The sequence below is a fragment of the Hipposideros armiger genome, unplaced genomic scaffold (assembly GCF_001890085.2).
Source record: "Hipposideros armiger isolate ML-2016 unplaced genomic scaffold, ASM189008v1 scaffold_74, whole genome shotgun sequence".
Classification (NCBI taxonomy): Eukaryota; Metazoa; Chordata; class Mammalia; order Chiroptera; family Hipposideridae; genus Hipposideros; species Hipposideros armiger.
The window spans coordinates 1,377,635-1,402,339 of NW_017731424.1; the positions used below are offsets into that span (position 1 = coordinate 1,377,635).

The 24,705-nt window shown below is 39.2% G+C and overlaps 1 protein-coding gene across 5 annotated transcripts in view; it reads right to left on the bottom strand.

The window, feature by feature from the left end:
• Nucleotides 1-2,446: 2,446 nt before the first annotated feature.
• FAM204A (family with sequence similarity 204 member A) overlaps nucleotides 2,447-24,705 on the bottom strand; it is a 30,474-nt gene continuing 8,215 nt past the window's right edge. For all 5 annotated transcript variants that reach the window (XM_019642997.1, XM_019642998.1, XM_019643001.1 and 2 more), the window contains 3 exons: nucleotides 15,650-15,739; nucleotides 3,997-4,103; nucleotides 2,447-3,714 (listed from right to left, as the gene is read on the bottom strand). In XM_019642997.1, the coding sequence (XP_019498542.1) occupies nucleotides 3,663-3,714; nucleotides 3,997-4,103; nucleotides 15,650-15,739 (249 nt within the window). In that variant the 3' untranslated portion in view covers nucleotides 2,447-3,662. The remainder of the gene's footprint in view (nucleotides 3,715-3,996; nucleotides 4,104-15,649; nucleotides 15,740-24,705) is intronic.

Consider the following 24,705-nt stretch of genomic DNA (forward strand, 5'->3'; position numbering starts at 1 on the left):
TAAATATTAACCTTGTTGCCACACAGCTGTCCAGCGGCCTGTCCCCCCGCGCTTAACCCTAAACTGACCCTTTTGAGGACAGTGCTCATACACCTTGTGTCTCCCTGTTTGGCTCCAAAGGATGGCCGGTCACTGATGGGTAAGATTCCTTGTGGGAGGAACAGCCTAAGCCAGGCACAGTCGGTTAGAGGTCATCAGGAGAAATCTCAGGGCTGAGCCTTGACCCGCCCCCCCAAGGGGACTGGAGGTTTTCTCCCTCTGCAGCTACATTCCTTCCCCCAACCTGCTTGGGAAGTGATCTGATGATCTGTCCTCAGCACAATAGTCTTATCTTCCTGGGGTCCTTTGCGTATAGGGTGTGTGAAGGCAGAGCATCTGTCTTATCACTGCAGGCGGACTCTCTCGGTAATAGCAGCTTGCAGGCATGGGTAATCTGGCTTGAGCAAGTTCTCAGGAGTGAGACTCACAGACTGTGGAGAGAACAATGCTACTTCCGGGTACATGGAGACATAAAAGCGGTGTGTCAGCCCGATTTGGGGCTCTTGGTCCACGAGGCTGGAGACCCTTGGCCCCGCACTCATTTAACTCTTGACCACTGTTTCTTTTATTTCTTAACCCTTCGCCGCCGCCTCTCATTCTCCCACTGCTCATGTCGTGCGGGACGCGACAAACCTCATGCAATCATTTTTATAGTTTAGCAGGACATACATTTTTGACAGTGATATCTTTACCTAACAAATGAAAATCTGGATATTTTGAAAATTAACCTTCGTATTTTAAGGATTAAATCTTGTCTTATCAGAGTAAAGAATAAGTTAAGTTATTAAAAATTTTAACAGATAACCTGCTAGACAAAAGGTATCAGGCATATCAGTCGATTTTAAATGTGAGGTGCTAAGCTGGTCCTTGAAGTTCAGATAACATTTTATTCCTGTCCTTGACCTGCCCCTCCCTTAGCTGTCTCTCCCAAAAAAAAAAAAAAAACCAAGTGAGTTTAAAATATGGAGTTTGAGATTTATGACCAGTTGCAGAAACCTGTTTAACTACTGATTTATAGTTTTGGCCAAGGCATTTAACTCTGTCATCAGGACTAATTATAGCAAACCTGAGATTATATATTCAAACGGTCCTTTTGGTGAAAGAAATAGAATGTTCTGCCGAAAATCAGAAACATCCTGAGGGCTCCCAAACAAGAATGCACTACCAAACTGTACTTCTCAGAACCAGGGCTGTAAAGCTCAAAATTACTGTTCTTCAGCACGTTGTTTTAGCCTGAAGTACTTAATAAATCACAGTTACATTAATGCCATACTGATGGCCTGAAACATATTAATCTCAGTTAACAGTAACTGACATTTACATTGCTAATCTAATTCAGGCATTCTGGTGGTAGTAAATGCACATGTTCAAGCTTCAGGAACTGAAGTTATTACTGATCCAAAAAGAATCCTAACTTTGCTGTGACCAGATGGAGAGGACAAACGACTCCACTTTTCAGGCAACATGGGTACTCTAAAAATAATGTTCCCATTTCATTGCTTTAATGAGTAAAATGTCTAATTCGGATTAAATTTGGTAAAATAAAACTGGTTCCAAATGACGTGTTGGCAGGGGGAAACCAAGACAACGCGGCCCTTCCTTTCCCTGAAATCTCCCCAACCCCCCACCTTCTGCTGTGCCACGTTTTGGAACTTTTCACAACCCAGGCCCCCCAAGAATGGGGGCTTCATGAGATGTGGCGCCCTCATCATATGAGCCCCCTGCTACATTTCATTGTGCCACGATGCCTTCCACTCACTTAAAATGCTCCCATCTACATGGAACGAACAGCAGGGCAGAGGGCAGCGGCTGGCACTGGAGCAGGCTTAAGGCCTTCTGAGGCTGGCTTTCGGGGCTCCCCATCTGACAGACCCCTCGGAGGCCTCTCTGGCCTCAGTATGAGCAGAGTGGTGAGGCGTGCCTGCAGGGGCCACAAAATGCTCTAAGTGGACTCGGGAGAAGGGAAATGAGCGGAGGCTGAGGGGCAGGCCGTCTCAGGGCCTATCGTGAGAATCCCACACTACCCGCCTGCTCAAGATAACACTTCTAACGTTTCAGACAAAACCACTAGATCGTGTGGTGGGTTTTTTAGAGGAAGGCTTCCTATGCTGTAAGTTTGTATTCGCCTATTAGGATTTTTAAATGAGATGTAGGTAAATAGTATATGATTGTTATCTACAAAACACAACAGGGGACATGAAAACATAAAATAGAAGATTTTCCAATATTTGGTCTGGACACTTTTTCATGATGAATTCCATAGCAGATAAACCATCTCCTAAAATCGTGCTCTCTCTATCCTGACTTTTCTTACCAAAGTGGAAGCAAGATACGATTTTTGTTCTTAAATAGCAACTTACTCACTTATTCCAGAATATAGATAACACACAAAATATGCCACTACAGATTAGTAAAATTTTGGTATTAATGTAAATCTAAAAATAAAATAACAATAGAATTATAATGACATGTTTTCTATGTTCCTGAATTTATATTATCAACCCAGAGGAAGTTCCCATCAGGTAGCTAGAAAACCTGTCATGAGGGTTGAAGGAGGAAGGTGACTGATGAAAACCATGGTAAGCAGTTCTTTACCTCTACTGAGCACCAAGTAGGGAGGCGCCAAATTACCAAAGGCCTGCTACAAACGAAAACCTCCAGCCGCGGTCTTCTGACCAGCCGGTTATATGATTTCTCAGAGCCCCTCCTCATTCGGATGATGACACACGCGCTTAATGAAAACTCCTTTCCATGGCACCAGTCCTCTATCCTCATTAGTTCATTCAGTCTTTTAAGGAGTAATGGGGGAGAGGAGTAAAAACAATCAAACCACGTTCTCAGAAGGTTCAAAGTTATGTTGTCTTGAGTTATAACATTCTAATATAATTACACCACTTTCTCTTCTAAGAATCATCTCATAATTTTAAGAATGACATGACTGAGAGAAATATTTAGGCAGGCATTTCCGGGCAGAGCTGAATTTAAATCATCCTCCAAATACTACATTCTGTCCTTTTTAAAAATTATAATCTTTTATCGGAAGGTACACAAAAATTAATGAACTGCTTTTATTATGTGACTGGAGGTATCAACTCTACTGCATCCAATAAAGAACCAATAATTACTTTTATAACAGTAAGATAAAGTCATTTGTAAAGATAATATCAATTGAAATTTTCTTGTACTTATGACTAATCCATTATAAACAAATGTCAATCTTAAAAACACAATTCCAGAATAAGTGCAGTTACACTGAGCACAGATAAGAAAGTACAAGGAGCTCATTGGCTATGCTACACCAAATGGATGAAAGGTAAAATTGATTTTATACTGTAGGCCTACACAAATAAATACATTTCTATCTTTCCCCTGTATGTATGCTTACAATCCTTGTACAAATAACATAACACTCAATTCCATTGACTTCAATAGGATGAACTCGTTAGAAAAAGCTTGAAAAGATTTGATAATCAACTCCCAAATTTTATGCTTCTTTTTTCTACTTCTATCAATTTCCTGACATGTTATTTAACATAAGCAGGAAAGTCTTTTCAGTAAATCGAGCAATTGAAGATGCAAGGAAAAACTCAAGTAGACACAAAGTCTTGAAGAAGTCTGGCAAGTTACATGTATCCCATGTTGCTTTTGGTTTCCCATCTCTTCTTTGCTTCAAATCTAAAACGAAAAACATAAAAATCTCAACTTATTTCTATAGTACTTGACTAAAATATAATAACATGTTTACTAAGTGCCAGAGTAAAATAAGCTTAAATGTTTTTACATGATCGATTGATTACAAAATAAAGATCAGAAAGGATGAAAACATGTCTCATTTATCAACTGATAACCATTCAGCACAGACACAAATGAAATGAATAACAATTCACACAAACTGTCACAGGATTTCTGCAATTTCTATGATGTTAGTAGAATTACGACTAGAAGTTTTAAACATACCCCCACGCAAGTTTCTTCTTTTTTCGAGCAACCTGTGAATTTTCTGCTTCCTTTTTGGCTTTCACAAAGTTGTGGCAGGCAATTGCTTTGGCAATTTTTACACCAAGCTAAGGATTCGAAAGTAGAAAAAACAAAGTGAAAATAAAATTCCAGCTAATATAAGAACACAAATGCTTGAGAACTTGTGGGTAAGAAGCTATGTCTAGAAATGAGAAATTCTTATGCACAGGCCCTTGAACACCCACAGTGCAGCGACTACAGAGCTGTGGCCGCACTCCCTTACCTCCCACCGAGCCCTGGCCCTAGCTGTACCAGTCTTCTAGGTGGAGAGAAATCCTTCCCAAACGGAGGCCCCTGCAGGGTCCACAAAGGTTGTGATAGGGATCTGCAAGCTATTTCAGCATTTCAGTAGGCCAAACAGGAATTTACCCCTGATAAGACTGCACAGACTGACAGAGACATCAAGTTTCTTTGCTCTGGGCTAGAATTACAGCAACTCAGTATGGTCACACCAGTTATCTCCTGCTGATCAAAAGCTCTGATTGGCAGTCGGTGATGTGATTAATAAAACATGGGAAAGCTAATTACTACTTCATAAATGCACTTTGTATGATGGGCAACAGCTTTTAATTCACTGACAGAAAAAAAGAATACTGGGGGTGCTAAGAGGTGAGGGGCTGGCACCAGGGCCACAGTACCTGGGTCTCCCCTCAGCTGGTCCCTCTGGGCCTCTGTTCCAGTTCCTTCCACCACCCATCTGCCAGTCCTATGAGGTCCAATCAAAACAAAGCCTCCTGGCCTCCCACCCCCAAGGTCTTCTCTAACTCCAGCCACCAGTCTTTGTCTCTCTCCCTCCAGCAGGTCAGCTCCAGTTACCGCAGGGCTGTTCCTCGGCAGGCAAGCGTCTGGAGGGCAGGGAGCTGCTCTGTTTTCAGTGGGCTGATTTTACAAATGCCCGGTTCAAAAGTATCTACTAAGAAGCCAGGTTCAACAACAAAGGCTAAAAATCTCTTGCTAGTGTTTGCCTTTCCTATCCCTGTACTCAGCCTGATGCATATTAGTGGTCAGGCTTGCGCAAGAGAAGGAAGAACCTGGAAGCCACTTAAAGGCAACACATTAAAGCCCACGTTTTAGAGACCTCCTGCCTATCTAGATGGTGGGCAGTTAAAAGCACATGGCAAGGAGAGAAGACGGTTTAGGAAAGTGCGGCTTGGCACACTTGACACTTCTTCCAGTTTATCTTAGAGAATAGCTTCCTTTAGGATGAAACAAACGAGTAGGAATCAAACACTGACGGAGGTTTCCAAATGAGAGGAAAAACATATCGGGTCTCTCAGTCCAGGAATGAGTATCTATGAAGAATGGAAGTGAACGAAAGCACCGTTGACAGTCAAATCCAGGTGCTGAACTGGTCACCACCCACAGGAAAGCCAGTGAAGAAAGGGTGGGCAGTTGTGACTTGAGGGCCCACTTGAGAAAGCAGACCAACTTCAGCGTCTTCTCCAAACCCAAACCAGTATCAGCAGCGCTACTGTGACCATCATCTTTTTTCACAAGGATAACATTCATGCAACAAATACTGTAAGGGCACAAATGCACTTTCGCCAGGCGCTGTTCTAGGCACTGGAGATAGAGCACTGGAGATAGAGGTTGCCAGTGACATTTTATCAAGACTGGCCTTGTTCTCTTGGTTCTCTTCATTTCCAGTTCTTTATCTCATAAAAGTTCATCTAAGTCAACTGAAAAAAGGCTAGGACTCAAAGGGCTGTAGCATCATCACCCAAAGTGGAAACTGACTCTAGAAGGATGCCCTGGAGTAATTTATCAGTGGGATGGATTTCCTATTCACAGAAAAACTATCCATTTGTAAAATATCAGGTGAGCACCTGTCAGGTTAGTCTAGTCAAAACAGCAGCATCCGACAAATCCCCAAATCTCATTGGCTGAACTATTATTTCTGGTTTCAGTTAGAGTCAGCTGTGGATTGGCAGGGCTCTCCTCCACCTTATGGCGCCAGCATCTCAACTTGTGGCTTCCAAGTTCGCTGCGGCAGAAGAGACAGCTGGAGGGTCTCACACTGGCTCCTACACGCTTAGGTCCAGCAGTGACACACAGCATTTCTGCTGACAGCCCTCACACGGTTCCACCTAACTGCAAGGAGACTGGGGACATGGGGCACTGTGGGGTGCTTACCAGGAGACAATGAGTGCACCTAACAAACTCTGCTGTCACAAAACGCAGCTTGCTGCCTGGGTTTAATTAAGATGCACGCTGGGTCTCCGTATTTGTGTAGAGGCGTTTCTTCCCTGTCCCCACTTCCAAAAGGTAAAACACAGGACTCTGTATTTTTCTACTTAATGATATTCCTATATATTATGTATCAAATGCAAATGTTGCCAAGTCAAACCTCCAACAGAAGACCCACTCCAGCTACTTTGGGTATGAAACAAAAATGACCCGAAACATAGTTGGCATGTACCATTAACCATGTGACAAAATTATTTTCTGCTGTAAATTTTCTGCTGTAAAAAACAAAATAAAACTGCTGTAAATTAAGATGTACCTTACATTTTTAGCTTGTTGAAATTTCCCAAATGGGTTTTCTGGATTTGGGATAGACAAGCCAAACAGCATCTCAATGTGTCTGGGCACGTGGTCGTTTGATTTAAATGGGCTCTTCAATCTCAACAAGGTCATGTGCTCTAAGAATGCAGAAGCCTTTAATTTCTTAGCAATGTTAAGGCCAAATTCAGTACAATTAGCATCACAGTAAAGAGTTATTAGCGCATATGTTCCATAAGACAGAGAATAAACTTGTTAAAAATAATTCATTATAATGCACTGACATGAGTGGGCTCCATCATTTTGTGGACTAAATAAATATAATAACTCGGTAAATAGGCAATACTTTCAAACAGACCCATTCATGTAAAAAGTGTATTTTCTATCTGTATTTTGCCTTGGGTTAGGTTAAATGTAATGTTCTTCAACTGATAAACATTAAACAAGCCTAGTCTATGTATTGTACAGAAAGAATCTTTTAAGCTTGTAGTGATGATAAGTCCTATCAATTTTGTGTCCTTCGTATACTTAAAATAAATACTTCACTTATTCCTGTGGAGAATTAAAAAGTAGAAATATTTGGAAATGCGAAAGGATAATAAGATCTTCTATGGAAGAGATGCTGAAACACATTTTCCCAGGCAAGATGACTAACCTGAGTTCCAGGAGATAAAGGAATATTGTGCTATGTTTCAGTATTACAAACAAATAATAGAAGCCAACAGGAATCCCCCTTCACTTCCATAAAAAGAAAAATGCATCTTCATGTTAAGTAAACATCACAAAAGCTTGGTCAATGGTTTTTATATTAAAAAACTGTTTCGGGTCATCAGATAACTACAGCAACACAATGTGGGAAGAAATTTTTTTAAATGACTAAAAATATATACAGCATTTCTTCTTATATGTGTAGCCAAAGTATCAGCATTTTCCATATAGAACATCCAATATTTTGCTGCATTTTAATTAAGGTGTCTAAACATTATCACAGAGAACTGCAAATTGGTCAGAGCGAGCGGTAAGGAAAATTAAGCTCTAAAGGCTTTTTATCACCATATTTCAGGAACCAAGGGTGTAAAATGTTCTAATTTGGGATATATTAAAAGCCATAAAAGGTCTTTCAGAAAGATTAATGGTACTTTGCTTGGATTTAAGATAAGGGCTTTAGCTGGTTGGAAAAGCAGGGCCCTGGCTGGACCCTGGAGGCGTTCATCTTTACAGCCACTTGGAAGGTTTGTAAAAGCGTCTGCATAACCTCAAGCAAACGCTCCGCGACATTTTTTTAATTCCTTTCAATTTTACAGGTTTAGCATGTGTAAATCATACTGGGTTGTAAAATAGATATAATGGCACATCTTGTAACCTAGTAGAGATTTTTAAAAGACAAACTTTCAAAACCAAGTTAAGTTTTTCTTGCTAAATCTTGCCATTCTAAAGTTTGCTGATAATGTTTTGAAACATCTGATTTAAAGAGCTTAATCTAGCCTAACTGTAAACTTCTCATCCATTTCATGAAATATTTAACTCACCTCAAAATTACTAGCTTGTAACAGATTTATGAAGTTTTCCTCCCTTTTGAATACTTTCAAGGCACTTATTTAAAAATACCAATTATCATACTTTAACTTTTCATGGAATAATAGGTCTCTATGAAAAATATTTATGCCGTTCTCTTTTGTTCTTTAATTAAATGAAAACAGATGTTTTCTGAAGTAAAGCGGAACCATTACTGGAGTACTTAAAGTGTTAAGGTCTTTAATTTTTATATCAGTTTGGTCGACAATTCCTGATTGTCTTTACTCAAGCTCAACATTAATGTCAGGCAAGTTACCTAGGAGACGAAAGAGATCAAAGAGACAAAACCCCTCCACTGTCTGATTAATCAAGCCTGCAAACAGCTTATTTCTTTTAGCCTGCATGCAAGTATGAAAATGAGATTCTGGGAGCCGAACATTGTGCAGATTTGTTCATTCTTATCAGAACAAAGCCAGCGGCAGCTTATTTCATGGATCATTGGCACTGTCATCAGTGCTACACAGAACGGGTGACAGCTCCTCATTTTGAGGCTTGAACAAAATTAGCAAAAAGTCGGCACAAATTAGCCTCTCATCTTTTTGGTAATATGACATTATTCATTTACTTTTTATCCAATTTTTAATTTTTTCCTTGTCAGCTATCCCTTTCTAGTGTCTCCTCCATGGCATCATAAAACGCCTTCTTAAAAACAAGCAAAGAAATAGCCAAAGTTGAAATAACATGCAAAGTTCAAAAAGCAAATAAGAAAAAAAAAAAAACCACTTCCAATGACTGATAATGCTTTATTTCTTATAACTTTCAAAACTTTACACCAACATTGATAGACAGCACAGAACACCATGCAGTTAAGGAGTTTTATAAAACTGGTAGTTTATTTCACTAAAGCCTGTGATGTGGCTAATGTGTTTCACTCAAACCACAATTTAATATGGCATGTGCTTTGGTAAATTCAGGATATCTACATTTGGACTGGGACCTTTCTCTCCATGGTCATACCTGAGATGCTGAGCTCTGATGACAGCAAATAAGCTGTCATATCCCGTCCCTTAAACTCTGACTTTAAGTCATGTTCTATTACAGGAAAACAGCCTCAAATGTGCGTGCACAGGTTTACATATCTATGTACTTACTACCTGTCACCTGTGTCTATGTGTATGTACAACTGCACGAACACCTGTTATTTGTTTTTGTAACTACAACTTCTTATCAGTTAAACCCACATGGTTTTTATTTCAAACTATAACCCAACAACCCCTGTATTTAAAATGCACAAAGATCTTATACACAAACAACATAGGTGCATATAGCATATATATGTATGATTCATCTTGCAATTTATTTTAAAAAAACGTTTGGTCTATGAGGTGTGTGATAAGATATACTTTGGTTCAATATTATCAACTTTGATTTCATAGTGCAATAGTTTATATAACACCTGTTTTAATGATGACTATTAAGGCTTCAAATTATATGTAGATTACAGTACTCCAAAGGAAGGAGAAAAGATGTTATACTGTTGAAATTATTCCTGGATGTAGACATTTATATTCAAGCAACTTATTCCATTCATAATGGAAAAAAAGTATTAAAAAATTAACCATAAGCTGTTAGATGCTTTACACAGTCCCCATAAGAAAGACTTTTTTAAAATAGAACTGTAGTACTGTTTTCAGCAATTTCTTTATCTCTGTTCTTCTAAGTAAGAAAGCTTATTAACAAGCTTTGAACTTAAAATCACATTTACAATAATGTGCCATCAACAGTTTTATAAGCTAATTAGAAAAAGATTAATTAATGACTGGCTGCTAATAAAATGGCAATCATGAAGAAAGAAACCAAGGGTGCTAAGCTTCAACTACCACCAATTAAGAGCTAATTACAAACAAATTATATATGTGTTTTGCTGTGGGCTTTAATTTACTAAAATGGTTTTAATTAAAAGAGAAAACATGCTGATTAATTGAACTGCAGAAAAAATCTACAGTATAAACTGTGCTTTGTCTGTCTCTTTAATTAGACTTGTAACATCTGAAATCTTTTTTTAAGGTTTGTTAAAAGCACAGATAAACATAATTAAAAGAGAGCATAAGGAACACCATTCTAGGTGATCATCCACTCATAGCCCAAAGGTTAAAAAAAACATCCTCAATGAAACAAGATCTAAGTAAGTACACCTAAAAACCTGAGAGAAAAACCCATCACTCAGCACCATTTTTATTTTTCTCATGTTTAAATGCTCCCGCTTCAAAGCTGCACACAATTTTTTATGGGAATGTACATATTTTGAACCTCGCTGCCGAGGAATTCAATGAGGCCTTCCCTTACCCGGAGCAGGCAGAGCTTATCTTCCATACATTGTGCTAATTATTCATCTATATGAAATAACTGAGTTAGTTCTAAGAACTAAGGAGAACAAGGCTTCAAAGAATTAAAATCAGCATTTAAAAGCTCCCCAGACCATGCGCAGAGGAACATTTAAATTAAAAAGTCACTGAGAAATGACCAGTTAACGAAAGTGAGTCACTTCTAGATGATCCTTAACAGACACACGTGCCCCTCGTGTGGCAGAGTGCGCCCAACCTCCCCAGGTAGCTGACCACACTGCTGTCTGGCAGAAGCCTACCGAGCGAGGGCTTTTCTCTCCCCAGTGTCCTGTATTCTTTCCCCATGCTGCTCAGTGAAATATACCACAAAGAAAATAGTCCTGAACTCTACTGTCAAACTGAAAAGGAAACAAATAAAGAAAAAGTATAGAAGGCAGCGTAGTACAATTTGAAAGGACATAAAATATATTTTGCCAGAGTGTGCAGGCATTAGATGACCTTGTATGAAATAACGTATTCTTCATATACACTTGCATGTTGTAAAAAAATAATATGGCTATTCTAAGTTACACAAAATGACTATAATGTTACAACATGAAGTACAACAAAATGTTTTCAAGTACCAAAATAATCTCCTTTCTATAACAATAAAATGTTGAAATGCAGATACTTAATTTTGAATTCTTAATATAAATAGATCCATAATATTTTAATGCATTTTTACTAAGTTTACCCAATCTTCAGTGTCTAGAAATCACGATAATTAAGAAAATGAAAATTACCTGCCATCCTTCATTGGGTCCCAGGTTCCAATGATAAATTCTTATAATAACTAATTGAAATACATGCTCAGGTTTATATTTGAATGAACTGTTTTACCCTGAAAACATGGTTGGTTAAGATATTTCTACCCAAAGAAAGTATTCGCAAAAACGGGAAGAAAATAATTCTGCTCTCTGGATTACAGAATAAAGGACTGAGAACCACACGATTTCCTTCACTGTAATATGTCTTTCAATTCAGCTTTTTTTGTATGTGATGAAACATCTTTCCTAAAATATCTGCGCTATGAAAATAGCACTGATGAGAAGTAATTTTAAACTTAACTAATTTTGGCAGCATCTCTATTTCAAAAATTTGAACAAATGTTTCCATTACAAACTCGAGATGTGACAATGCTCCAAGTACTCTGATAAGTAAACCTGTCAAAACTGTATTATCTGGGAAGGGCTCTGGAAGGGGAGGTAATTCAAGCTCTTATTCTATCAAGACAACACAGCATACACATCAACATAAAAAACTAATAACCAAAATAAATAGGGTAAGTTGTAGCCAGACTCCTCTCAGAGAAACCAAAGCCTAACAATGAACTCTATTGGAAAAATTCTAAATGCTACAGTAAGTGCTGTAGCATCCAAAGCATTTCTGAGAAAGGACCACTTCTTAGATGTGAACATAAAACGCAGAAACTATCTCCCCAAATGTATTCCATACCCCTCTTCAATGAGAACACCTTCAGATTTTCTAGGAAATTGCTTTAAAAACAAAGTTTATGCTACAAATTAATAATCTGCCCAAATTCAGACAGCACTTAATTTATTTATCTAGGACAGAACACAACTCAATCAATTCAAACATTAGTTTTTTAAAAATGCCATTCCTACCTTTGTTATTTAAATATTAACAAACTATTATTTCAACATTATTAACTTTATGTCTTGGAATCCAAAAATTTACACTCTATTTCATAAATTTAATAAAATTAAAATTCTCAGTTTAATTCATACTGCCAGCATAATATTTATATCTATAAAAAGATTAACATTAAAATGGGATACTATTTTGTATCATTTATACTTGTGATGGCCTTGAGAAGGCTCTAAGTAAATACTGTGCTCACCAGCAAGACAGGCAGAAGTCATTACCTTTGGCCTACATTCATAAACTCAAGCAAAGAGCTTTAAAATATAAAACATTTTATATCATTACTCCAAATTGAAGGTGTTTGGCCTCAGCAAAGATGGCAGCAGTTTATATCTAAAATATCTCAGAGGAGAATACCGGTAACTTGCAAATTGTAAAAAATGATATGACTATTCTTTCTAAGTTACACAAAATGACTATAATGTTACAACATGAAGTACTGATGTTTTCAAGGAATTCAGTTTAGCTGCTGTTGTCAAGACCATCCTATCTGAGTCACTTGCAGAGAAAGTAATCTTTAAGGGCATGAGCCACACAAAGCTCCAACAAAGTTCAGAGGCAACCTCTTTTCCCATTCACTTCAGCCCTGACACTGCACAACCACAACTAAAATTCACCTGAACAGTATAGCTAGTCAAAGCAGGTGTGACTCATTTGTGGGTAGGAATTGTCTGCTGACAAACCAAGTTGGTTTTTATCTACAGCAGGCTAATATGAAGATGTCTAGAGAAAAATTCTCTTTCCAAAATGTGAGATTCAACCTAAGTGCTGACTATTTAATTAAATCTAGGCTTTAGAACTTCATTTAAAAATATTAGTTGCTTTTACTTATTTCTATAATTTCGTATGATCTGATCTGGGTTGTAACAAAGTTAATGTGTCAGAAAAGATCAGTACCAGGTGATGGCACTTTCAAAGGATCACTATCAATGACTGGAATGTACTTCCAATTCAGGCCTGAGGTTAACAAGCCACAAATATGCTCCAATACGTACGTACGTATGTACGTACGTGTGTGTGTGTGTGTGTGTGTGTAAATATTTTTTAAAAACAACTTTTATTTTTTTAACAGTTTCATCAGTATGACACAAACCCAAGTATATTTTTTCACTTCCTCTTTCCTCCATGATTAACAAAGAAGTATTTAATCAACAGGAGGGAGTCCAAAAGCAACCACATAACCACATGGCAAAACCAAAGACGACAGCACAACCTAGCCTTCCAACATGTGACCCTGAGCCACTCCCCTGCAAACCAGATTACATTCATCCTTAATGTCATCGTTAATTTAAGCGAATGCGATTCTGGAAAACTATGCACTTGCTGTGTCATGACAACAGTGTACTGACAGCCTTATTTTGGCATACTTTTGTTTTTGTTTTTGTTTTGAGGAGCAGTTTTCAAAGCCCATCCTCAAACATGGTTCTACTTTTGGCTTCATTTTTCTCAATACTGATACCGCCCGATTGGTTTCACAGGCTTATAAATGTTAAACATCAAAAATTAGTTTCACTTATTATGGTTAGAAAAGGCTTTAAGAACTCTGGGATCTGTGCCTCTGAGCAAAGGCTTTATCAGCTGGCCCCAGTCACTGCTTCTTGAGAAAAAACAGTACTGATTAAAAACCAGTATACCTGATTTCCAAAAGGACACCTAGCATGCACATATACATAGAACTCATAAAGGATTTCTGCCCCAAACTCACAACTACTTCTCAAAATCCCATCTCTCATCTCCACAGTGATTGACACCAAAGGGATAAATATGAAAAAATTAAATCTCAAACTAAACTATTCAAGAATTCCATCTTGATTACTTTAGTTATTCTTCACGGGTGCTTAATTAACATGGCATCAGTATCTTTCCAATGTCTGAGTCTGAATAGCAAACACTTTCCAGATGTTTTTCCACTTATACAAAGACGAGAATAGGACCCAAATTATTGTTTCTCTTTTAATCAGAATTCTTTAACCCCACACTAAATAAATTTAATTTATTGTACTAGAACAAAGCATTACATTTGTATGGAAGTAAAAAGAACACTTGAAAAAATGTTTACTATCCTTACAAGTGCTGAAAATATGTATTTCTAAAGCAATCTCATTTGTCATAAACTGTGACAGAAAATAAGGACCCTTAAAATGGAAAATACCTAGTCAGTATTATACAAGTCCCATTTCTAAAATAGCAGTATGACAAAACAAAACACAAACACAGAAACCGAATATCCTCAAAGGAAACACGCATTTCGGAGGCTCCGAGGCACCACGTCTGTACATTGTCACAAGCAGCTTCAGAGGGCAGAGAAAGGAGAGCTCACGAGTGAACCCCGGAGGCAGACAAGGTGGGGGTTCACATGCGACTAACTGCTGGTGGACACGAGGCCACTAGTGACCCCAGCTCCTCCCAGTGTATCATTTAAGCTTCACGAAAAAAAATAATAATTTCTGAATCCCTAAGCCTCAATTCTGGACTTGTTTTTTCCCTACTTAAAAATATAAACCTCGCAAAACACTTATGGCCAGCAGCCAAAAACAGAAAACAAATAGCCAGCCGTCAATGGTAGATTTTTTGACATCTGAGATGAAAGAGTGAAACAGTATTTCCATAGAAGAATGTACTGAAATAGTAATTTCATCAGTAGTCTGTCGGGAAAAATGCTCACCTGCAGATAAGAAAGAATAGTACCTGTGGCCAACAGTTTACACAGATGACCAATGATGTTTTCTATGCACTCAAACGCCACAGAGTAGTTACAGCTTAAGAATGAAATGAAGAAGGTAGAGACATGCTAAAACTGAAAGCTATAGTAGGACTTTGTTTTCCTAGAAAAGACAAAAGAATTACAAAACAACAACAACAAAACATATGCCAATATGAGCTCTTTACCCTGTGCGACTCTGCCTAGAGACACCTAGCAGTGATTCCCAATTAGAGGAATATTTCCCCCAGAAGGTGCAAGTCAGAATCTTCTAGAAGCCTTGTGTACTTGGGAAAAAAATATGCAACATAGCTATTCGTTTTGTACTATAGACTACAGGTTTAAAAAAAAAAAAAGACTGAAAATTCTTTAGGACTGAGGGAAATGTGCAGAATATGAAATAAGAAAGCATTCGGGGGAGCTAGGGTTAGAAAAACACTGAAAGACGTGACATTAGAACACACCGCGCCCTCAGGGAGAGTTAAACCGAGTTAAAGATGCAAATAGAAAAAGAAAGCTAGCCTTTTAATCATAACTGGCAAAAAGCTCTCTGAATTAGGTGAAATCTTGGGTTGAATATCAATCATGGATTATTTCCACCATAAGTTTTTAGACAATAATTTAAAAACAGAATAATTTAAAAACACTAAAGACAAAAATAAAATGTAGCATTTCAAAATAAATGGAAGAAGAAGAGGAGAGAAAATGGAAAGGAAAATCTTAGATCAAATATCTGAATACTGAACTTACTTGTGATTATGAAACGAATCTACATTCATTTTAGAAAATGTGGACAGCCAGGACACATGCTGCCACTTGGACTCACCTCCCGGGTGGCTAGCTGGTTGCTGAGCTCCTCAGCCTTCTCAATGTCCCACTCTTCCACAGCCTGGTCCAGGCTCTTTTCAAGGCCTGACTGGAGAGAAACCAAACCTGAAACTTAAAGGCAGGAAACAAAGGCAAAGGAACATTTGCTAGCAAAGACCGTCTCGGGACTACACCAACATGTTCTGTACGCAGACCATCTGATTCTCGTGACAACCCTATAGGTAGCTGGCACCCCTCCCATTTACTGACGAGAGAAGGTAACTCGGAGACATTACATGGCTTATCCAAGGTCATGTAACTTCTCGAACTAAGAAAAAGAGATGCTAATCCAGGTTTCTGTGACTCTAAAGCCTACGCTTTCTCTTAACAACAATAATGTTGATAATAATAGAAACTATGGCATGCTTATTATGTGACAGACTCCAGGCTTAGTACTATAAAAAGCTCATTTATCCTTATAACTCTTTGAAATAATATTGTTATCCTGTTTAGAGGTAAGAAAACAGGCTCCGACTCACTACCTTGGTTAAGGTCACAGGGCCTGTAAGTGGTGAGGTCATGGCATGAATCAAGGTTTGCCCAGAGCCTGTATTCTCAACCATGGTTTTCCTCTGCCTCTTTTCTCTGCTGCCCATTCCTGTATATTGAGACTGCTGTTCAACACCCTCTCCTAGTCTTTTACTATAGGTATTAACTTGAATATTAAACATGGGAAGAAAGTTATTGGCATGGGAATTGAATATTAAACATGGGAAGAAAGTTATAAAAAGTCATGGGATGCAAAGTACAGCATAGGGAATATATTGTAATAACTATGGACTGTGTCAGATGGGTACTATACTTATTGGGGTGATCACTTCATAAGGTATATAAATGTCTAATCACTATGTTGCTCACCTGAAACTAACATAATATTGTATATCAATTGTAACTGAAAAATACATTTTTTAACAAAGTAGTATTACTTCCTTCTAATGACCTGAGAGGATGATAAACTTCTTTTCCATGTCCCAACGGTAGCCTGAGAACCCTCAGTCAAGTGACTCTCGGAGTCTCTGACCCTGGGCCACGTGGCTCTACTGCCCTTTCCCCATTTTCTGGTCCCGTGACCATCTATCAGTCTCCAGAAATTGCCCTTTCTGGTATATCTGCAGAACCCTTCTCCAGATGGTCCCAAACAACACCCTGGACTAACTTTTCCAAATCCTTCATCTTCAGAGACCTCTAACTGCACCCCAACTCGGTAGTCTATACACCAAGACAGTGCCACTCCAAGTGTGGTCTGTGTGCCAGCTGTGGTTTGCAAATAGTGCCAGAATGCAAATCAACTACACGACTACCCGCAGTTTTGTTCAGCTGACTCTTTTTTAGAGGTAAGGGAGGAGAACAAGACCTTCTCAAAGGAGGAAGTCGTACACTGAGTTCCATTCGGGCACAATCTCTTTATCTCTTGGAAGACCAATAGTCTGAGTAGGCTTAGTCTAGGCTGTGTAACAAACATCACCCGAAAAATCCATTTGCAAAGCTGTACAATCCGGAGTTCTCTCTGTAGACACAAGCTTCCATCCTTCCACTTATCCCAAGTCTTTGTAGCCAGTGAACCTGCCTTGTCTACATGTGGAAACCCATCCCCTGGCACTGTCATGTTTATTCTCACAGACCTGCAGTCCCTTCCTGTATTCTCTTTTCCTCCCTCTCTGGCCTGCAACCTATGATTAACCTTTTCTAACTGGACTCTAAGCCAGGAGTTCTCCAAGCGTGAGTATGGACCAGCAGCAGCAGCATTACCTGGGAACTGGTTAGAAATGCAAATTTTCTGAATCAGAAACTCTGGGGGCGGAGCCCAATAACCCACGGGTTCTAAGCAAGCTGAAGTTTGAGAACCACTGACCTAAGCAATACCTTCAACATCCTCCACATCCTATCTTGTTTTGGCTATTCCCAAGCATGTCTTTCTACCACTTGAACATCAAGTTGGCTTGGCAATGTCAGAGACAATCAAACAATTCAATGGCTTCACTAAAAGCTGTGTTGCAAACTGGGTGGCCTCTCAGTTCTGCCCTTGAAAGTTCCCACATTCCTCTAAAAAACTGTTACATCTTCTCCATTTTTCCAAATGCCCTCAACCCTACCTCCTTCCGTTTCGGCAGATTATAACTCTACCCTCTACTTCATGGGAGGCCGAGGCAAGGGAACAGAGGGAAGCGAAGAACTAAGGCTCTGTATCTCCTTTCTGTAATCTCCCTCTCTTCCACCTCAAAACGAGTTATCATTTATTGTGTTCCTCCATCCCATTTCCTCCAAGAAAGAGCCGTCTCCCTTGGCAACACTAATCCCACCACCTGTGCTTACCCCATCTGCTTACATGCTTTAGAACCACCCGGCTCTTTACATTTTCTGCCCCCCTCTCTCTTCTTCATCTTTCTCTCCCTACACACAAGCTCGTCCTCCCATTCTGGACCAGGGGATAGATGGGATGACTCGGCCTTCTTGCCTCAAACTGATTTCTTCTTATGTGAGTACTTCATCTCTCCTCTAAAACACTGTATCAGATGCCTCATGTCGCTTCTTTCAATCTTCTAGTCCTTTTGTCCTCATCATTCTTCTGAAACTGCTCCCTCTACAGTCACAGGTGACGCCATCGGTCCTCCTTCCACTTGTTTTTTTATGTTAACTTCATTCTTCAAACGATCTCCCCAAATATCTGTCTTCAGTCTCTTCTGAAGCCCCTTGTGTCCTCTTGTTGTCCCTTTATGACAGTAGGCCTCCAGGTTCTGTGATCGGCCCCCTTTGCTTCTCGCTCTTCATTCACCCAGTAACTCAATCCTAGGGCTCCCATTAATTCTTATGAGCTGCTTTGTATCGCTAAATAATTCAAAACTTCTGACCTGTCACCTGTATCAATATCTGCATCCCCAGCTGCTCGCTAGTTATCTTCAGGCCGAAGGCCTTCATAGTGAAGGGAGGGTCTTCAGTTTTTATTGTCTAAAAATGAGCTCATCACTTCCCGCCTGCTTCTCCCTCAAGCTGACCACCCACTTAGTCACTCACCCCTGACAGAATCCTGTTATCTTCAAGCCTGCAACCCCGTGCTCCTATTTTAACTGCTTCTGTAGTGTCTCATTTCTCCCTTCTGTGCTTCTTCAGGGCCTTCTCATCTCTTGTTTGAAAGATTATAACCATCTCCAAATTGGTCTCCTGTCTTTCTAAAGCAATACTGTGTCATTACCCATCTTAAAACAATATCGCTTCTTTATTCCTTTTGAACAGCATCCAAATCCCTTCAAAACAGGGTCCCAAAATGCTTTCTCAGCCCCATCTTGGGCAATGCTGTTACTTCCTAATCTCTGGCCACATCTACCATTCTCCTAATGTCCCTGTGCCTGTGATGCTTCCACTTGAAAAGCCTTGATCATTCTTATAAGTGTCATGTCATGTCAAAGCTCCTCTATCTATGCAGGTGCCCTCATCCCTATATACCCCCTGACCCTGCCACACCCCTCCCCAGGCCCAGCCCCTAACTGCTCCTGTGTGCTGTTGCTGCACTCTACACCTCTCTTAGGACTTGCTTACCTGATACACTATAGCGACTTGTGTGTCTGTGGTCCTATGCTCACTACGGGCGACATGTGTGTTACCAGCTTGGTGTGTCCCAGCATCTGGCCCAGTTTCTCTCACACAGGAGGTGCTCGCTCAGCCTGAGTAACCGAGTTACTATTCAGTGCAGTAATCTATGGCTCACTGTACTGAAGGAACCCCATCCAAAGGGGGAACATTTATACATACCCACTGCTTTCCCAAGTTCTAGAGAACTCCACACAGTAACACTAGGGTAATAATACCCCTATGGTTTAAGAAACACCCCATCTTATCACACTTACATATAAATCTTCCCACGACTAGAGCACACATTCCTCGAGGGCATGGAGAATGCCTTCCCCATCTTGGGCACTTAGATCTTATTAGCATGGCACAGTACCTGCACCTGGAACTTTTTACTTATTATTTATTTTTATAGTAGAAATAAAGCATTTCATTTAAGAAATGTTAAAACAATGGCCTCTCCTTCCTGCACAGAATATTAGGTATCTCCTCAAATACCACTGATACATGAAAACAAAACACTGATATCAAACCTCCATTTTCCCTGGACCTCACACCCGGGGGCAGCAGGATACCCGGACCCTGACCTGGTCTGCTTCAGCCTTTCATCTCAGCAGCCTGACCCCTAACAGCACCATTCCCGAGCCCGTCCTGCATGTTCCACACAGCAGCTCGGCTTGTCTCCCTCCGATTATGTGGGCTTCCTAAGGTTACGTAAGATCTGGGGGCTGTGTTCCCTTACTCCGGAACCTCAGATTAACACAGGTCAGCGAGCAAAACGGAATCCACCCTATTTTTACCGCCAATGCCCGTGAATACACCAGTGGTCTGCTTATCAGTCATTTGCCTGCATCAACTTGCTAACTTCCTTCCATTCGGCTACCTTGGAGCCTCGGTATACAAGTTAATGTCACAACAGGGAAAACAAAAACATCCCCCTCTTCTAGAAACTTATATGAACTGCTCAGCTTATAAGTATAATTTTCACTTAAAAATAAGTCATCTAAAATTATGAATGTATCTCTTAATCGTCAACCAACTGCCTGTCCCCCAGCCAATCAGAGCAGCCTCTAAGGGAGACGCATAATATAGGAGACAGCATCGAACTGGAAGTCAGGAAATGTGGTCACAGCTCTGGGTAAATGAGGCACTTAATTCATAAGTGTCAGTTCCCTTAAAGAAAATGAGAGTACTGGCTTGGCTGACCAAAATTCTCTCCCCTAAATAAGATCCTAGAATTCCACTTGTATGTCCAACTTTGTTTTTAGCTCTTTTAAAGTTTTTTTGGTTTTCTGGGGTTTTTTTAATTTCAAAGAAGTTTCACTAGATATAACTGTTTCTTTTTTCCTTCTTTTCTTTTTTGTCAATTTATTTAGTAAAATATAATAGTTCTTTTTGGCTCTGAAATATTTCTGGATCCATTTGCATGCCAATCTTTCTGCTCCTATAAGATGATATTAACATTCCAAATGCTTCCACGGTACAAAACCATTCTCAGGCAAAACATTTGCATCCCCTTAGCACTGTAAGATAACAGCAGTTTTCAAAGAGCATGGCTGCTGAGGTCAGACCAGGGTTTTCATATTCCAGCTCCTCTACTTACTAGCCAAGAAGTCCCGGGTGAGTTCCTAAATTTCTATAGGTTATAATTATCTCAGCTATAAAACGAGAATAATACCACACTTTCTGCAAGGTTACGATAAGGGTCCAACAAAATATATTTAAAATACCAGGCAAAGTTTTAAGATATAGTAGTCATTCAATAAGTAATTTGTGCATATTATTATATCTAAATATCAGGACACTATTAAAACAAAAAGAAGGTTCAGCTCTATATGGCTACACAACTCATCATAGTTCTTCAAGGGCTCGGACCAAAGCACAAGACCCAAGAGTTCAACTCTGAGTCAGTAAGTAGTCTCAGGAAATAAGATTTGAGCACGAGGCTTTTGAAAAGTTTTAAGCTGGACCTAAGAGTAACCTTTATTGGAATTACCTAGGATGTCTTTCATACCACTGGAGTGGCAGGAGGCACAGAAGCACTGCTGATACTCTGCAGGGCCGTGCTGTGCTTTTAAGATGCATTTGGCAGGAATCAGGATTTAGCTTAAGATGTATCTTAATACAGACCAACAAAATTAGGGATGACAATTTGGCCACAGGTGGAAAATCATCTAAGGCAGCATCTAACAGGTTCCCATGAGGCAACAAGTAACCTCTAATTAAGTTTTGCTGCAGCTGCCAAGAAGGCAGTACTACAAATATCTAAGAAATTTATGGCTTTAACATTAGGTTTAACATTAAAGATCAACCTTCCATACGTGTATATGTAGAATATCTTTCAATATGTGATAAAGCTCCAAATCAAACTACCATAATACAGTTCTACAAAAATTTTGCTACTAAATATTTATTTATTTGGATATGTACTATATTCAATTTTTAAAGCTTAATACAAGTGAATCATCCACTGAAGTTTGCTGTACTATGCATAATTAGACCCAAATATCTAGGAAAAAAATTAGGTAATCTCTCCATAAAGAAAAGGGGGGAGAGAGCTAAGAATTAGTGTTGTTCCCTTTATATATAGATCCTACCCACTTAAATTACGTGAGTCAGGTAAGGAAAAACTAAGTTGGGCTTTACTTCAGAAAAATATAGATTTAGTACCAAATGACTATAGTTAAAGTCTCATTTCACTTCTTACCTGCTCTGTTTTCTTAGACAAATCATGCTGGGCTTCAGTTTCTTCATCTATATTCTGAGAATAATACTGGTCCTACCTGCCCACCCCACAGGAGTCTTAGGGATTAAGGGAGACCACTGTGTAATTGATACCAAAGTAACGTCATGTCCCACTGCAACCTCACCCGCGCTTCCACAGCCTCCACAGCCCTCCTCTCCTCCCTGCGCACTCAAGGCAGCCAGCCTTTTATCTGATCTGTGTACTGCAGGCCCATGTTAAGATTCTGGTTGGAAAACGCATCCTGCTAAAAAGTAAGTTTGAAAAAAGCTACACTATACAATAGCAGTTTCCTCTCATAAACTAAAAAAAAATTATCAGACATTGTGCAATTACTCCAAAAATTAAAAGCACCCCTGGTTTTTCATGCCAGAAAGTATCCATTAAGTATACATAAAACTACTTCAATAATGACTGCTGAGTAATCAAATTGATTCAGCTAAAGAATACTTGAAACATTTATAATGAAATTAATGAGTGAAATTTATTCCAAAGAAACTCCCACAGATTCAAAATAATTATGTCATGATTACAGAATTATTATTAAGCCCCAGAACTGCTGCCAGAAACACAATTATAGTTGTATTTAATACAAAGAACACTTTAAAACAGCTTTGGATATTAGGAAGATTATATTTAAAAATACAAGCTTCTCTGCATTGTCGTGGAAAAAGGGGACAACAGTGTTATAAACACACATCCTTGATTGAGCGAGTTTTAGCCTGGCAGTATTCCAAAAAAAAAAAAGAAATTAGAAAAAAACAACAAAACTTCATGACAAGATACAAGATTAAGAAGTTTGTTTTGTTTCACATTCTTCAGGGTCAAGTGACTACAGAATAAAAAGGCCCTCTGAGATATGGTAACATACCTGTCTCTGCTCTAGAGAAAATAATAAACTAGAAATCTATGCTAGTCTGTCACTATCCTTTCTGGGTTTCTTGGGCAGTAGCTACCATCTGCTGGACTTACATTTATTCTTAGCTTTCATCTTGGTGCCTGCACTGTGGACCTTCTTTAATGTCTATATACTCTGTTGGGTTTGCAATAGAGACTTTAGAATGACAGCAAAAGGGGTGCATGTAAAACGGCGACCCCAAACCAAAGAATGAGTGTGAACCCGCTGGCATGTGATTATGCTGAACTACTAAAAGAAAATGAAACATTCTGGCTTCACTAAATACTCCCTTTCCTTTTATTCTTATATTTATTTATAGAATACTTAGTGCTGGCAAAAACCTGGGCAGATGTAAGCCTGCCCGACATCCGTTTCCTTGTTTAAAAGGCTGCCAACACTTTCTTAACCAGATGTCATTCATATAGAGGAATGTCGACCCTTAACAAAATCCAAACGTAAAACAGATCAATGGGCGATAACAAAACAATTTACAGCAGTCTTCCCTTAAACAGAAATCTCATTTTTTAAATGGTATTTGACTTATAATTTTTTTCTAGGATACATCTAATATATAATGTGAAACAGAACACTAGTTCCTAAAACTGAGTTGTCTAGCACTAAGAGTTAGCCATATCCGGCCAGTATCAAGAAAATAAAATTTCATCTATAGGGTAATAATAAAATTATAATATAGATATATTGTAAAAATACTCTCAAAATCTCTACTTTTTAGAATAGCTAAAAATTTAATTTCATGGCTTTAAAGTCACTGCGAAATAATTTAGACATTCTAAAGTCAGTATAGTTACGAGAAAATATAACAAATACTGTAAAGAACAGAAGATCAAAGACCATCTAATTCACAAGTAAAACTCAAAAAATATATCCTACGAGAACCAACATTTAACCATTTCTTCCCTCAAAAGAACCATCTAGTCAGAGTTTGGGACTCTACAGCAGACAGGACAGAGATGGCCCAAGGACCACGACTGTCAGGATGACCCTCCTCCCTGATGCTCAAGAATGCTAGAGGTTTGGTCCAGTTAAGAGCATGACCCCTCCGCCCAGTCCACCAGAATCACAAGAATCAAGTGCATGATCAATACACTTTAAAAGGCTTACCAGCCCCTTCTGCAGTGAAGCTAGAGAACTGTAATAAAGACTGGGTTTTAGATTCAACTCTACCAGCAATCTTTCTTTGTTAGCATTTCTGCACCTGCTTGAACACTGATAAAAAGGACATTGCTCAGTACCAGTAAGTAGTTGTGGCAGAAAGCGATCCTGGTTCCAATTTTCTAGTGTTCTAGGGACTTAAATGACAACACTTGGCAAAGTTGGAATCAAAAGGTTCACAGGCAAAATTCTGTTGTGTCAGTTCCTTAATGCACAGGCCCTCAATGACACAATACTACCCAACGACAGGTTTAAAATTAGTGGTTTTCGCGAGAAATATTGATTAATCAGAAAATGGTAACGGTATCTATGCACACACAGTACTCTACAGCAATGACCCATGAAGGAGGAATCTGTCTACACACGCAAGGTGCAATATACCTAAGCTTCAACCAGGTGGGGTCCTGTGCCTCTAGCCTTATCACTCAGTGGTCACTTCTCATGCCTGGAGTCTGTCACCGTTCACCTACGTGAATATGTAAGGTGCTCATTCATTCAAGCCTCTACTCGGTATTAGTATCAACTATACACTAAGGATTCCCAATGTGTCTCGGAAGCTCAGACGCTCCTGCAAGCTCCTGCCTGACTTGACCAACAGTCTATTCTATTCCTGCGTGCTGAATCACCCATGCCCCAA